Source organism: Megalobrama amblycephala, linkage group LG10 (genome assembly GCF_018812025.1).
Source record: "Megalobrama amblycephala isolate DHTTF-2021 linkage group LG10, ASM1881202v1, whole genome shotgun sequence".
In the NCBI taxonomy this organism is placed as follows: Eukaryota; Metazoa; Chordata; class Actinopteri; order Cypriniformes; family Xenocyprididae; genus Megalobrama; species Megalobrama amblycephala.
The window spans coordinates 15,238,437-15,255,414 of record NC_063053.1 but is presented as its reverse complement, the minus strand read 5'-3'; the positions used below and the strand labels follow the sequence as shown (position 1 = coordinate 15,255,414).

General features: G+C 36.1%; 1 protein-coding gene across 3 annotated transcripts in view; it reads left to right on the top strand.

Moving 5' to 3' along the window:
- galnt2 (UDP-N-acetyl-alpha-D-galactosamine:polypeptide N-acetylgalactosaminyltransferase 2) overlaps positions 1 to 16,978 on the top strand; it is an 86,674-nt gene that overhangs the window by 48,145 nt on the left and 21,551 nt on the right. For all 3 annotated transcript variants that reach the window (XM_048204810.1, XM_048204811.1, XM_048204813.1), the window contains exon 3: positions 2,334 to 2,487. In XM_048204810.1, coding sequence (XP_048060767.1) covers positions 2,334 to 2,487 — 154 coding nt within the window. The remainder of the gene's footprint in view (positions 1 to 2,333; positions 2,488 to 16,978) is intronic.

Here is a 16,978-nt window from a genome sequence, read left to right as displayed (position 1 = left end):
TCTGTCTATGTGTGCATGCTGCGTGTCGGAGAGCACTTTGTCTAGAATCTCACAGTGTCAAGTGAAGTGTGGAGGTCGCAGCTGAGATGCTCTGTTCTCCTTTGAGCATCTAATTAGTCTGATGACAGCCCCTACAGTCCTCTGCTGTGGGACAAGCTATCGACCTCACACAAGGAGAGTTCGTGTTGTTTCTGAGTGTTCTCGCTGAGCTTTCAACAGTGTTATGCATTGTATTGGAGATGCCAGACTTTTCTGTGGGCATCTTTTTTGACCCAAATTATAGTCCTAAACTACTGAGATGACCTTTTTCTAATCGTTCTGTCCCAGCCAGGTATTGCAGAGTTTATTTATATTGTGTGACAGGGCTGTTATAAATGTGACTGACACCCAATGGTAGATGCACCAGTGCATTTGGTGCATTGCAGTTCAGGATAATTAACCTCAGCTTTAATTAACCTGAGCGTCCTAGATTACATCACTGTTGTACATCAAGCGTAACGTTGATCCATTGACATCTTTACTTTTCTATTTACATAACACCTCTTGCTTTTTACCAAAAATAAATAAATAAATAAAAATAAAAAATTCTAGTGTGCTATGTAATAGTAAAAGTGCCAGTATTTTTGCTAATGTGAGTTGAATTTTTGAATTTCCCCAAATGGCTTGAAAGGGACTCTTTATCTGCTTGAATTAAACTTTTATGCTGTCTTTTCATGTTGAACACAACTGGTCTGTACTCTGCAGTGCAGACATGAGCGCCGGTCCCCTTTAGTACCTTTTTGGGACATTTATGGGTTTCATAATGTTGACAAATGATCACTAGTTGTTGCACTTAAGAGTATTTGATTTCACCTTGAGGATTCTGGTTCAAAACAATGTGACGCGTAGATTACATCCTTACATTATTTATTTCAAACTTTGTGGCCCTTTCTGGATTTCCTCAAGTCTGCATAATGTACCCTTGCTTAAAATTCTTCCTGTAACAATTTTAAACACTTTAAGTCTAATTCTTTGCTTATGTTTGTTAGCCCTTTTTTTTTGTGTGTGTGTGTGTTCTTTAGTTATTGTTTTGTACGTATTCCTTCCAGTATATATAATGTTAAAAACGTAAAGACAGGCTTTTTTATTATTATTAATGATAATGATGGTGATGATAATAATCATTTATCTTTTTTAAATTACATTATTAGTCTGTTGTTGTTGTTGTTTGTTTTTATTTGTGGTATTATTATTCTGTTCTATTCTTATTTCAGGTTTCTAAAATCATACATGATACTACAAGATATATATAGAAATGAACATGATAGAAACGTGCTTTGTGTAGTAGTGTATAATGAAGTAGTAAATACTTATAGACCATTATCTTTTCCTTTTGGTCCTGCTCCTAATTTGAAGCGTTGTCCCTTGTTCATTAACAATTCCCGTGGCAGTGGTCTTGGCCTCGGAATCGATGTTAGCGCTCTGCTGGATAGCTGGCATCGGTGGCATGTAATTCTCAAACAGGTCGGCCTAATTATAATGCAGAAGATGTCTGCCAGAGCCCTGCTAAATTAATTGCTTATAGTCTTTTGTAATGATAGATAACATAATCGAATTCTGCCACATGTTTCAGAGGTCTAAGTATCATCCCAGCAATCTGCCGTTTAACTCAATGACAACGGTCTTTTAGCGACCACTGCTGATGTGACTGACATCAAAATGGAAAAATAACACTCTGTTCTTCAAGAGGAAAAGCTGAGCTTGTGGTTGGGAAATAATTTAATGCAGACAGTTATGGAATTGCTCCATTTGGCAAATATCCTCATATATATTATCATTTGGCAAATGTCTTCTTTGACAGATTCACCTGGGTTGTAATCAACTAAAGATGTCTAGCCAGCTCCTTTCATGTTCTTTTGGGCAATTGTGATTTATTATGTAATAATGGGCTGCAGTGCATTCAGGGTTTTTGTCTTGGCTAAAAGAGACGTTTCTGAGAAACACGAGTATTTCATTCAAAAATGTGCAGTTTACTTTTGTTCTTTATTTTATAGTGTGGAAATTTGTCCTTTAGTAAATGACAAGCATGATGTCTTGAGTGATATGGGTGTCTTTGGACATGTACTTACTGACAAATTGAAAGTTCCAGAGTTGTTTAGATGGAAAGTAGCCTACCCGTATGTTAAAGTAATCAGTTTATAGTATTTGATTTATGTGCACACTGGTTAAATATATAAGTTTTTTTTTTTTTTTTTTCCTAATGGAAATTGCAGGAAAAACAAACTACTTTTTTGTTTTGTTGCAAAGATCCTATGACATCTAGTGTTTAATCATCTGTTTGCCACATTTTTCAGGGAAGGTTAGGTGGCAGGACTTTGACCAGGACCTGTACGTGGGAGCAACTGTGGTGAGGCCAGGGCAGGATCCCTACGCCCGCAACAAGTTCAACCAGGTTGAGAGTGACAAACTCAGAATGGACCGCAGTGTCCCTGACACCAGACATGACCAGTAAGTCCCAGTCAACGCTTTAGTTCAACTCAAGAAATGAGTCAAAATCTGCTAAAAATTGTCATCTTTTATTGGAAATTTAAACAACATTTGATCAAACATTGATAATTGCCTTAATCTTTTAAACAACTAAGATGGTGATCAAACTGCATTTTATAAAAATCACCTGTCAAGTTCCCGAATCTATGCTTATGAGAGTCAGTTAGGTATTAGGTATGTTATCATCTCTGACAGACAGCATGTTGAAGCCTTAGGCCGCCATTTTCTCCCTCTTCTCGGAAAGCGATGACGTAGTCAGAACATTCGGTAGTGTGGGTTTTCCAGGAAATGCGTATACTTGCTGGACCTGCGTTTCTCGTAAATGTTACAGTGTATTGTGCACGTTATTTTGTGACAGACATCGATTTTAATATTCAAATGATGTGGATTTGAAAACTTATGGATCGTATGGTGGTAATTATTTATTTATTAGCCGGCAAGTATTCATTGAAGTGATTGATGCCCATGAGTGTGTTATGTTCATGTTTTTAGTTCTAATATTTCAACCAACAGCCAGCCTATATACGTTTTTGACGACATGATAATGTGCGTGAGGGGTGAACTATGTTTGATTTTTGGGTAATTATAAAATGTGCTGGAGATGTTCAAAATGCTTTTTGTGTAGTTCATTATAGTTATTTTACGGATTAATTTATCTTGTGGCTTAAATAAATTACTTTTTTTTTTAAAAAAATTTTAACCAGGAAAGGAGTGGTTTTGATGCATTTGTTGTTTTTATTGTCTCTTATAACAAAAATCTTTTATTTAAACCAATAAAAATGCAGATCCTGTTGAAAAAAATCACCTTTTTCAGTATTACCCCTTAGCAGATTTTGACTCAAATAGAGTTTTGCTACTTGCTCAGTTCACTAGTGATGGGAAGTTTGGATCATTTTACTGACTCATGACTGACTGAATCTCATTCAGCAAAATGAACAAATCTTTTTTTCAAGTCATTTTGTTTGTTTAGTTCATTTCAGCAGAATTTAATTAGAATGTTACGTTAATTGCCTATTTCCCCCCAAAGCATCTCTAGCCAAATTATGAGAAACAGAAATGATTAATTCATTATTTCGTGACAGCCACATAAGCTCTGTAATCTGTACAAGAAAAAGAAATGATTAGTTCTCCTCCCGAGTCTTCTGGTCCGAGTCGTTCATTCTTTTGTCACGTGACATCCCAATAGGCTGAATCTATGCAGTCTGTACCAGAAACAGAAATGATTAGTTCTCCTCCCAAGACTTCTGGATCTGAAACATTTGTTCTTTTGCTCAGTATTAGTCTATAGGTGTGTTCAACTTGAAGCGGCGCTGCGCAGACCGATTGGTGTATGACATTAAAATATTGCGAGAGCATGAGCGAGCAAATGGCTCCGTATGCTTTTGAATCGCTCTCGTGGTGACACTGACAACGTCGCTTCAAGTCGAACACACCTTTTAATACTAATGTAATGTTGTATTTGTTGTATTATATTTAGGAATTATTCTGTGCAAGACCATAGTTGAATACTTGAATGAATGAATGAATGAGGCATTTATATAGTTGAATTCTTCCATAGAAGCACAGTTGCTTCAGACAAGCTCAAGGCCACACAAAAACAGATTGGTCAAGAGCAGTTGCAATTGTGGCCAATTTAACATTCTACATGTTGAAAAGATTCACTGAAATCAAGGATCATCTCCATCCTGGCACTCACTAAAGCATCTCTGCCAACCTTGCCGCCAGATGAATGGGAAATTGCCCAAAAAATTGTGCACAATTTGAACAAAAGAGTGTGTACTGCGTTTATATTGTGTAGTGCATCATTGCTATGTTGAAAATGTGTAGGCTACACAGACAGTCTCTATTATTAAGTAACTGCACATTTTCCCATACCTTTTGTATTATGATTTTTTTTTTTCTGAAGAGAAGATAAAAGTAAATCCACTATAAACAAGTATCTTGCTTTATAAACATGATTTTCCCCATCATATGTCAAAGTTTAAACCATTAACCAACTCTTTATTACCACATTCAGTGTTATGGAAAATATCCATCTTGACAGAAATTCACAAATTTTTAAATTGGAAGAAATAAAAAATCAACCATTTTTTTTGACCAGAAATGCATCATGTAATTGTAAGAGTAAAATAAAAACTAACTACCCGCTTGTTTGTAAGGAAGGTTGTGAAATAATAATGTATGCAATACAGAATAAATGCGGCCGTCACATGACAAAAGAACGAACGACTCAGACCAGAAGGCTCGGGAGGTGAACTAGTCATTTCTGTTTCCTGTACAGAGCTTATGCTGGAACCAAAGGATGTTGCTCATGCGCAGCCATCACAAAATGAATGTCTCTGAGACAACTCGTTATTCCCGAATCGTTCATGAACGACCCATCACTACAGTTCACTTTATTGAAATAAGCTAATGCTCAACACAATTTCTTTTTGTCACTAATTAATTTCATGGTGTGCAGTCGGTTTGAATTGGTATAATAGAAGTTTATTAATTTGTTTGCATTGGGACAACATTAATCATTTTCATTCGAGTTCCTAGCATGCATTGCATGAGTCTTGGTGGGCACAGTAAATGTTGAAATTAAGTACTATTACATCTGTTTTTGAGCAAGATGATTGACTTGGGTGAGATTTGCTAAGCCCTGTTTCCACCGCAGGAACTTTCCCCAGGAACTAAGGACTTTGGGGTGGTACTCTGTATTTTTCGACCGCAGGAACCAGGGTCTAAATAAAGTTCTGGATAAAAAATTCTCCCCTCAAAAAGTCCCCACTCACGAGGTAGTACTTTTTCAAAGTTCAGGAACTTTCTGTTTTCCGTTGCAGTGCGTGCAGTTAGAGTTGTTTGCTATTCGAATCTTACGACCGATGGACCGACGACGAGGTTCAGGCTATATTAAGTTTATATGCAGAGGTCAAAGTCCAGCGGAAACTGGAAAGTCGCGCACAGTCCTACATCCAGACTAATCTTCATGGTACTTTAGACTGCTATGGAAACGCAGACAGCAACAGGTCTGGGGGGAAAAAATTCCTGGGGAAAAAATGTCCTGGGACAAATTGTTCCGGGTAATTTCGGTGGAAACGAGGCTTTAGTGTTTAATGATCATGTTGGGATTTAGAGGAGTTTCTATTATAATGTGAACATAGTTTCAATGTTGGTTGGGGTTATCACACAGAGTTTCTGCCAATCTCATGTTAATCTTAAGTACCTAATATTAGTAGTGCATCCTTCATATCTCCGAAAAGTCTTTAGTTTTATCATATTTATAAAAGATAGATACACTGTACTGAGTCTTTCCGAAAACAGCCGAGTGCCTACAGGCGTGTCGTGTGAGCGGAGCTAAAGAGTAATAACAATTATTGGAGCTGAGAGTTTTGTGCTCACCCATTACATTGATGCTCTCTCACTTAATGCTGGGTTCTTTGGGAAGCAAGGTTATCTTTCCCTCACAACCAAAAACACACTTCTTTGGTGACATTGTTGATTTTGTAAAGTCCTGTGACCTGTGCAGTGCTGCCGATGACTTCCGTAAAGCCAAACATGCGTTGATGGGCGTGCTCTTGCTCTCTCGCTCTGGTCGACGCGCGCTGTTCCGGGGGAAGTGCCTGTACAAGGAATTCCGTCCTTTCTGACGTCACACAGGCACATACTTGAAAAAAAGACTGCAAAGTTTGAGTATTTTTGGCACAGAAATACTCCGTCATGCGTCCAACGCTGTTTTGAATCTTTGGCCATGTTTAGCATAAGAATACAACTCTTTAACAGTGTAAATAAGTCAGAATACATGAAATAGCATTACCCCCCCCCCCCCCCCCCTTTAAGGATTCCTTGATGAAAGGAACGTTCAAAAGAACAGCATTTCTTTGAAATAGAAATCGTTTGTAACATTATGAATCTCTTGAGTCACTTTTAATCAATTTTCTGCATCCTTTCTGAGTAAAAGCATTCATTTCTTATAAAAAAATTCTTACTGACCCCAAAATTTTGAATAGTAGTGTCCAAATAAAATATTACTTTTAGCATGCTTGATTGTTCGTAAGCTGCAAGAGATTCAGTTGGATTAACTTATAATGTCTAATTTTATATCATTTACTCAATTCTGTTATATTTCCACTGCACAGCACATGCTCGAGTAGAGTTTACAGTTTAGTTTATGTAAGCCCATTTCCAATGTGATACTTTTTACAGTTGAATTCAGTGAAGGCATTATTTAAAGTGAAGTAACTCTCATATCTGAACATTAGACACAGGCTTCTCACCATAAAATCAAATTATAACCATTTCCTTGTTAATCATTTGATTCTTTAGAGCATTAAAGCACCCTTTCCACTAATAATGAACTCTTCATATTACACAGAGTATTTGCCCTGCATGTATGGTTTCTCCTATTGCCTAATATATCCGATTTATAATCTAGTGTGCCTTACAACACATAGTGAATATGAAGAACAGTGTCCGTGCTGCTTTGTGATAAAGTCAGTCAAAATTAATGTGCTAAATTAATTTCTGATTCTCATATAGAGAGGCTTGTCATTTGGTGGAGAGATGCTTACACAGCACAATGATAGAGAAATGCATGAAAAGCACTTCCCCAGTGAATCTGTGAGTCTTTCAAAACTTCGTTTTCATCTGTCTGTCGGTCATAGTGCCCTTGAGGTCCAGATTGTCTTCAGGGCTTAAATGGCTGTCAGAGATGTCATGGCAGGATTGACTATACTGAATCATCAGGGTGTGTATGAGTAGACCGGTGAATGTATAAGTGGAAAGTAAATTAGTTTAAATGGAGAATGAGATTGTTCTCTTAGATGCAGACAGTAAATGTTCTTGGGTGTTATGACTGTTACAGCTGATAATATCCATACTTGTTTAAACTCAAGGGTCTCACAGGGGAAAATCATTTACTACTGAGTGGGGATCTGAGGAAACGTCATATTTGCTGATGAATCACATGGAAATATATGGGCACTCTTTTTTTCTGCTGATTAAATCGGCCAAATCTTTTATATCAAATAATGTGTTGCAAATGTTGAGCGAAACTATATATTGGGTTTGGACAGGTTTAGTGTTACTTTTGCATTTTAGGATTCATTTTGGTTTTCCATCATCTTTTGAAATGATAGTTTCACATTTTTCAATGTTTTGCTGAGCTCAGAACTTCCTCTGCAGTCAGTTTTATCGAATAAGCTTTTTTTGCTAACTTGGGTTACTTTTTGGATTACTTTTTTTTTTTTTTTTTTTTTTTCCCAACAACTTGACCGTTCTGAAATTGTTTTTTTTTTTTTTTAAAGATCTTTTTTAAAATTATTATTACTATTTTACATATGAAGAGGGCATTTGCATGCAACACAAGTCTTGTCACTATCATTTAAAAGTTTGGGGTCAATGTGATGATTTTAAGGTTCTTGAAATAAGTCTTTTTTTGCTAAGCTGCATTTATTTGATCAAAATACAACAGTAATATTGTGAAATTTGAAATGGAAATATTGTTTAACATTTATAATTGTTTTTACTGTCACATTTGATCTATTTCATGTACCATAGCTGGAAAAAAGTGTTAATTTCTTAAAAAAAAAAAAAAAAAAAAAAATCATACTGACCCCAAATTTTTGAACAGTGGTGGAATTAGTAAAAGATAGCAAGAGGCTGTTGAATTTTGAGTCAGAGAAAGAAAAATGGTCATCTAAAACTAAATTGAGTCACCATTAGGAGTCAAGTCACCTTTATTTATATAGTGCTTTAGACTATACAGATTGTTTCAAAGAAGCTTTAAGTGATAAACAGGGCAATAATGATTCAATGATGCAAACAGAATTCAATTCTGCTTTAAAGCGGCACTAAAAAGGCTAGTAAACAGCCAATATTCAGTTGAAATCAGTTCACTGTTGATTTAGTTCAGTTCAATAACTGTGTAAAGTTCATCAATTATGGAATGTGTTCAAATCATTTATAAAGCAAATCTGGAGAAAACAGTGATGTATCTTCCAGTGATGTAGTGTCAGTGCATTCAAGTCAATAATATAGCCAAATATTAAGTGGACATTAGTAAATGGCAATTAATATTAAAATTAATATTTTAATTTTTACACAAACCCATCTTTCTAGTGCAGTTTGAACATGGCATAACTCTCGAGTTTCAAAAGGCTTCAGGATCCTTAGAAATGTTATCTGGGCCCCTTGGTTGTAACATCATTAGGGCTGCACTTAGCTGAGACTGTATTCGACTGCATGAAAAAATGAGGTTTCCATCAAACACTCATGTTACTGCTGTGTTATAATGACCAGATAACTGTAATTCAGAGAGCCTAGATGGCTTCATACAACCACTTTGAGCATCTTCACAGGAAACGCGTTTTCCTTATCTCAGAGGGCTGATGTAAACAGTAATAGGGGTTGGTAGTGCCTAAATGAATATAAATTGGTCCCACAGCCAACTGTTGACTGTGAATTAGCTGTTGTGAACGGTATGATGAATTAGTGCTCTTTTTTTTAACTATGTGATGTTAGGCAGAAACAGATTGCTCTGGATATTTCAAGGATGATGTTTACTGGGTCCCAGCGGGTTCTTAAAAAGTCTTAATTTAAATTAATTTTAATCAAATTTAAAGTCATAACAATCTTAAAGGGTTAGTTCACCCAAAAATGAAAATTCTGTCATTAATTACTCACCCTCATGTCGTTCCAAACCTACATGTATAAGACATTTGTTCATCTTCAGAACACAAATGAAGATATTTTTGATGAAATCTGAGAGCTTTCTGTCCCTCCATAGACAGCTAAGCAACTGAATCTTTGACGCTTCAAAAAGTTCAAAAGAGGTAGCTAAACTAATCCATTTTATGAATTGAGTGGTTTAGTCCAAATTTTCTGAAGAGATACGATCACTTTGTGATGAGCAGATTGAATTTAGGCTTATATTCACATGTTAAATGTGTGTGTATATTATATTATATACATTTTTTTTTTTTTTTTTTTTTTTTTTTTTTTTTTTTGCATTTGAGTGCCACAGCTGGTTCAGTTAAGTAAAAGAATCAGATATACATGATTTATTTTGAGATTGTATTGGTTTGTTTTGTGTGGACGCAAGCTATTATCTTCTTATTATCTTTTTTTTTTTTTTTTTTTTTTTTTTTGATCTTAAAGATTGATTTTAAAAACCTTTGCAGATACACTTTGTTTGCCAACATAGCAAAGGCTTTAGCTCTGAAAAAATATATGAATAATAGTAATTATTATTATTATTATCATTATTATTATTATTTGTTTTTTGCTGAGAGTTTGCTGTTGTTTCATACTTTGGTTCAGTTTAATGATGTGTTTTAGTTACATAACAGATGTGGACATGGCATTCATTGGTCTATTAAATGGTTTATGGAGAAACTCCTGAAAGCAAAGTGGGTAAGAGCACACTCCTCAAACATTTATCACCATCTCCACTGTCTGTGGGCCTCTCATGTGGACTGATAGAGGTGTTTGAAAAAGCCCAGTGTGAGGGGTGGAGGTTCAGACAGTTTAGGTTGGCCAGCGAGTGCTGTCTTCAACCATTGTTTCCACTGAAGGCGTGCAGGGCTGGGCTCACAGGACTCACAGGATTTACTGCTGACATGCAGGAAGACTTGTCAAGTGGAGGGCAGCCCTCTTGTCGGTTCTCCGCTCAACATAAACAGGCTGCTTGGGAGATGCTGCCTTCTTAGGAAATTGCCCTCCCATCACACAGGGATGAGCTTGGCCCTTGATTAAAAAACATTTATAAATAGTCCTCTGCAACATTTTGACCCCAAAAAACACCATCACTAACTTGTGTGGTGATTTGTGGTTACAGGATGGAATGTTCAATGTTGGCGTGACTGTGTTGTTTACACGGTACTGCAGTGAGTTGCTTGGACACTTCAAGTTCCTGACCTCAAGGCGTCCAATTTCCCAACTGGCAATGTGAACGTACAGTTTAAGAATTGGATGTTTGTTACTATTTAAAAATCCATCCTGTAATTCCAGGAATTCAAGTGCCCTTTTACCATTGGATTATGATTTGAGGAAATGTGGTAACTCTTCACCTTTCACACAGGGCATCCATCTTTGCTGTTTTTAGATCTCTTTTTTTTTATATATTGAACATACACTAGACAAACTAGACATTATTATTATAATTATTATTATTATTATTATTATTATTATTATTGGAAAAACAGGGGAATTGAGAATGCATACTTACTGTATCCTGTGTCATACAGTACAGATACATTTTAGGGCTGTCAAACAATTAATCGTGATTAATTGTGATTTACATAATATATGTGTGTGTGCTGTGTATAATTATTGTGTGTATTTAAATACACACACTTATACACATATATATTTAAGAAATAATTGCATGTGTAAGGAACCCCCCGTCAGCCCAAAAACGGATTCCGATGGCCTGGGCGAAGTTATAATGCGTGTATGTCTTTTTAGCACCCCAGTGAAGTTCACTCAATTTTTAGAATTTAGTTTCAATTTTACTTTAGCTGCTCATTTAATCTGACTCCAATTTCAAATGATTATTACTCTTAGATCATGTTTCTAATTAAGGAATTAATCATTGGTCATGCATTAATTTAGATATTTGATTATTCTGGGTATCCCGTACTTTCAATTATTCGTTCATTATGGACCCGATATCACACAGGAAGATTATATACTTCCACAATCACAAATTTGTCAGTTTCTGATACTTGGTCAGAGGCAGAGTTTACTAATGCATTTGAGTCGAACCGCCACATGCTTGTTCATACAAAAACAGTTTTTTTTAGTCACGATACTGCAACTTGCTAAGTCAGTGATAGACAGAAATCCGAGGGTCTCACTTGATGTGCAACATCAGTTAGTTTGACCTATCCTGACGCAGATTTGCGAAAATATGGACTCCAATAATCTGTTGGTCATAATGATTTCAGAAGAATCCAGAGTAAATCAAATATAACATTTTATTTGTCAGGTAAAAATGTATCATGCCAATTACATAGACAATTAGAAGCCAATTCAGAAATAATAAATGCATAACATTAATTACTCAAAGATGACTAGAGTATGAAATGCATATACACACAGTGGTGTGTGAGTCTTCAGAAGATCCCACATGGCTGCTCTGCACTTTCCCTTAAATACCCAGACCAGAACAAAAGGATTGTAAATATTTACTACACCAACACCTGTTTTGGGGGGAGAGGAGTGGGTTATCAGATATCTTGAAAAGACAACACCCAAAAAGGAGAACAGAATTCTCATAAGTTTTCAACTGCTGTGAAATTGAGACCATTTTACCAATCGCACTGAGACATTTAAAATGATACTAAACATGAAAGTTAGATACACAAGATGCATCATACATAGAATATGCGTTCTTGGAGAGCTTTTAGTGACTTGAATTAAAGGGAAAGGAAAGGAGTGAAGGGGAGGGGGAGGAGAGGGAGGGGGTGAGTGAGGTGAGAAGTTTGAGCAAGGCGGTGTCCTATGCATTTTGTTGATCTTCTCTTCAGATGAGTTTTATTGCTTTATTATAGGGTGCTTGATCTCAGCTTTTTGTCTTAGCATGAAAATCAAGTCTTACACATATATATTTAGATAATTTATATTATATATAAATATAAATATTACATATAACAAAATTTTCATAAATATATACATGCATGTGTGTATTTATATATACATAATTATACACAGTACACACACATATATAATGTAAACAAACTATTATTTTGGATGCGATTAATCGTTTGTCAGCCCTAATGCATTTAATAAATTCTGATGCAATACATATCTGATTAAAGGTCTATACTAGAGCCCTGCGTGGGTCTGATTTCTTGAACCTGCACCCGCCCGCTCCCGCTGAACGTCCTACCAGGACCGCCCGCTCCCTCAACCCACGTGTTCCACTCCCGCCCGCGCCCGCAATGTTTGTCCACTACCGCGGACTTTCTCTCAGAGCTTGTGAAAAATGTAGGCCTACACAAATACTAAATTCGTTCAAGTTAACATCCAAAATAACAGACTTTAAACATGATTGCGTTTAAATAAGATGAAGTAGCCGCTAAACCAAAGCACCACACGTGATAAAAACATTGGGTATTTTTTTATTAGCGTTATAAAACATTAACCGTTAAAACAAAACCACAACTAGCGGCACCTTAGTTTTTAAACGCAGGCAACTGCATACACACTCACCAAACGGTTGCCTAAACAAACTGTTAACAGTTTAAGTAAATAAGCCAAAGCACAATAAGAAATAACTTTAACTTATTAAATAAACACAGGACTTACAAAGTAGGCTAGATATACTATAGATATAAACAAATTAAATGCAAAACAAAATAAATAGAATGCCTCAAAGTAACCTACTTAAATGAATTTGATCACTGGGCCTTGCATTGCTTACTCCATATTACTATGAAGGAAAAGTATATTGCTGACTGACTGCGGTCCCAGACTTGTGCGTCTTTCTTCCATGATCCTCCCACACACACTGAATGCCCTCTCTGACGGTGCACTAGATGCGAGACTGCTCAAAATAAAATGCGCAAAGAATTTTGAGAATTGTTTCCAAGTGTCTGACTTGTCTTGCTTTGCTTTTGTCAAGTAAACAGCCGCTTTAATGTGTTGACTCCATTTCTATTACACACCAAGTCACACCATTCCCCGCGGGTCTCCCGCAAAATTTTCTGACCGCCCACTCCCGCCCGCAGCAAAGGTAAAACAGCCCGCTCCCGCGAGATTTGCATTGGGTCCCGCGGGAGCCCAAACCCAATGCAGCCCTCTAGTCTAGACTATGATGTATAAATGAATAATAAAAAAACACGAACTAAAATCAATCATTTTAAATTCTATTTAGGCATCACAACATAATGTACAGTTGTTATAAAATACTATATTTTGACTTGATTTGATTAAATTACATTTATTATTTATTTTATGATCTGAATGTAAAAATAAAGGAAATAAGCAACGGATATGCAAAATATCCAATATCTTACAATACCAATACATAGAAAAATCTGGCACAGATATTGTGCATCTCTAAACGAAGCATTTCGAGACACCTGTCATGTGCCATCTAGCTGTTTTAGTTCACATGAACACATCCTATTTGAACGGCTCCTGATTCAAGAGTTTGGATGGAATTGAATATTCTGCTGTATGGGAACAAAAGTTTAATTTCTAGTGCTTCACTAAGCCCAGCAGCCGATATTTGCACCAATAAGCCGGTAACAGATCTCTGAATGATGAGAACATGCGGTTTTTTGTTGAGTTTTTTGGAGCTACATCAAGCAGCAAGGACATCTGTTCATCTTTTCTTTCTTCACTCTCTTGAGCATGACCTTTTTAAGCCTGCCTGATTTTCAAAATCCCTCTGAACTCTCTGAGTTCTGGCCTTTTCTTGCAGAAAAACTACTGTGTGCTTTGGCCGCTGCCTGCCTGGCTTTTGGGAATATCTCACAGTGCTGCCAACCACTGCAACTGGCAGAGTAGTCATGAAGTCATTGACTAAAGTCTCCATGAGCCACATAAGCAAACATTGACCCACTGTTGTATGACTGCCACACAGACTGTGTAATTAAGATGCGTTTCTCGCTCACACTGCCCGGTCCCATTTCCTCTCTTTGTGTCTGTATTCCATATCGATCTGATTCCTCCAGGTCCAAAGTTTCATTTGACACGTTTGTACAATTGCAGTGAAATGTTTAGCCTGCCCACCTCCCATGAGATTGTTGTGGCATTAAAAAGAAAGAGAAAGAGAAAGAGAATCCAACACTAGAAAGGGGAAAACACTGGAGATATATGCAAATAAAGGATAAAGGTGCAAAAGGTGCAAATTTGCCTTGTTCAAGTTGTATGAAACCTGATGAACGATTTCTCTATGATCCAAAGAGCATTTGAGCTTCAATGGAAGAACAATTGACCGTCTGTATAAAGAGTCACTCTATCAATAACACACATTTGATTACTTGATTAGTGAGCTACTACTATTCTCATTTTACTTGACGTTTCTTTGTTTTACATTTTTCAAAATCGCAGCTTTTTCCAAATTGAAATGGAACTTTAAATCCCAGATATTCAAAGTGGTCTCAGACATTTGACCTCCAAATGTGTAGAGGGGGAATGCTGTTGAATACATAGTGGTTGATATGTTTATTCTTGGGCATTGTAATCTCACGTCAGCTGGATGTTTGTTTTAGTCATTTGGCAGGGGATGTTACTGGCATGGCTATCAAACGTTGTTGACTGTAGTTAGGTTGGACAGAGTTCAAATTGCATTGTAAATGGATGTGCGTTTGAAAACGTCACATGTGACCTGAACGGAGCAAGAACAAGCTGTTCAGATCATATTCTGGTATGATTTCCCAAACACCTCTTCTCATCTCTTCCTGAGAAGTGGGTTATGATGTAAACATTAGCTGCAGGGGTAATTCCTTTAAGACAGAAGCTCAAGAGTTTAAGTCTTTCATTGACATACTGCCGTTAAAGCGTTTGGGTTGGTATGCGTTTTTTTAATGTCTCTTACACCGTGTCTTAACCAGACGCATTGCGACACATGATAAAAGGTATCTTTTCCATGTTAATCAGAGTTTTTGTCCTAACCAGCCGCAACTGCAATACACAACGATTCTATTTTAGGAACGCTTTCTATTTTTCTCCAACGTCGTGGCTGGAACAACATAGCAATGATAATCTCAGGTACTGTTTATGTGCTTTATTGAATGTCAAAAGCATCTAATAGGAGTTTGAATATCGTTTTGTGTGCCCTTTATAGCCATACTGAATGTGGCAATAGTAATTCACCTCTGATCTTGAAAATAAATAAAAGCAAACAGGAACGTTCAAACTGTGACCTAAATGTGAACACATAAGTGAATTTTATGACAAAGATTGTTAAACTTGGTATGTATTTTTTTTATAATGTTAAAATGGTGAAATATTTCCTTATGTACATTTGCTTGCGATTGCAGTGTGCTTGCAGAGAGAGCCCGCCCACACGCTGATCTGATTGGCTGTGATTTTTGGTTGATTTTGTCACCTCTCGTAGTTGCGTCGCATCTAGTGTGGACAGACAAATTGCTTGTTGCTGGAATCTTATTGTCCGGTTAGGACATAATGTTATGCTTACCAAGGCTACATTTATTTGATTAGAAATACAGTAAAAAACAGTAATATTGATTTGGAAACTGATGTAATTTTTCTGTTGTTTAATGAATAGGAAAAACACTTATGTTTTTATACGTTTTTAAATATATTTTATAATGTAATGATTTCACAGTTAATGTCCAAATTAAAACAACATAAAGAAACAACATGAAGACAGTATATTTTAAATACTTGTTTAATGGCATCTTTTTATGAATGAAGGCCAGTATCACTGATACTAATACTGATACTAATGTCTCTGTAAAATTGATTTTTTTTTTTTCACCCCAATTTTAAACAGTCATTCAACATTACAGTGTAATTGAAAGATTTCATTTTTTACATTTATTAGGCTTCAAAAATATAACAACTTTTAATTTAAGTGAACAATCCTCACATAAACCCATAATAAATGTCATATTTACCTGTGCCTTTCCAACCTGTCTAACAGATAGGAAAAATACAGAAATTGAATAAAGTTACCAAACAGTCTGCACTGCATAATTTATAGCCTAAATTACGTATAGATAATCATTATTAAAGCTACAAAAGTTCTTTAGTCAAGAGCAGTAAGTAATTTTCTCTGTTAGCTTTGTTCTTTCATTATCTTCAATGACAGGCATTAGTGGTTGCTGTCACTTTAAGAAGCTGCCGCTGCTGCACAAGACGCGGATCTCACACGCGTCCCACTTTCTCACAGCTCTTTACTTTAGTTTTAAGACTTTATTTAGCTCATTCGATGCTGCTCTTATGGGGATACTTGACAAAACGGATATTTTTGGCATTATTGTGTGTTATTGTTCATTCAAGCGTGACAGAACTCGCTTTCTGTGCGTCGTGTGTGTGACAGGACATTCACAGACAGCGCGTTCTCTTTTTCTCTTTTGGCGCTTTTTAATGGTTTAAAATATATATATGTATATACAGTACAGTCCAAAAGTTTGGAACCACTAAGATTTTTAATGTTTTTAAATTAAAAATACAGTAAAAACAGTAATATTGTGAAATATTATTACAATTTAAAATAACTGTTTTCTATTTGAATATATTTCACAAAGTAATTTATCCCTGTTATGCAAAGCTGAATTTTCAGCATCATTACTCCAGTCTTCAGTGTCACATGATCCTTCAGAAATCATTCTAATATGCTGATCTGCTGCTCAAGAAACATTTAATGTGTACAATTGTACAAAATATTTGTGTACAATATTTTTTTTCAGGATTATTTGATGAATAGAAAGTTCAAAAGAACAGTGTTTATCTGAAATCTAATCTTTTGTAACATTATAAATGTCTTTAC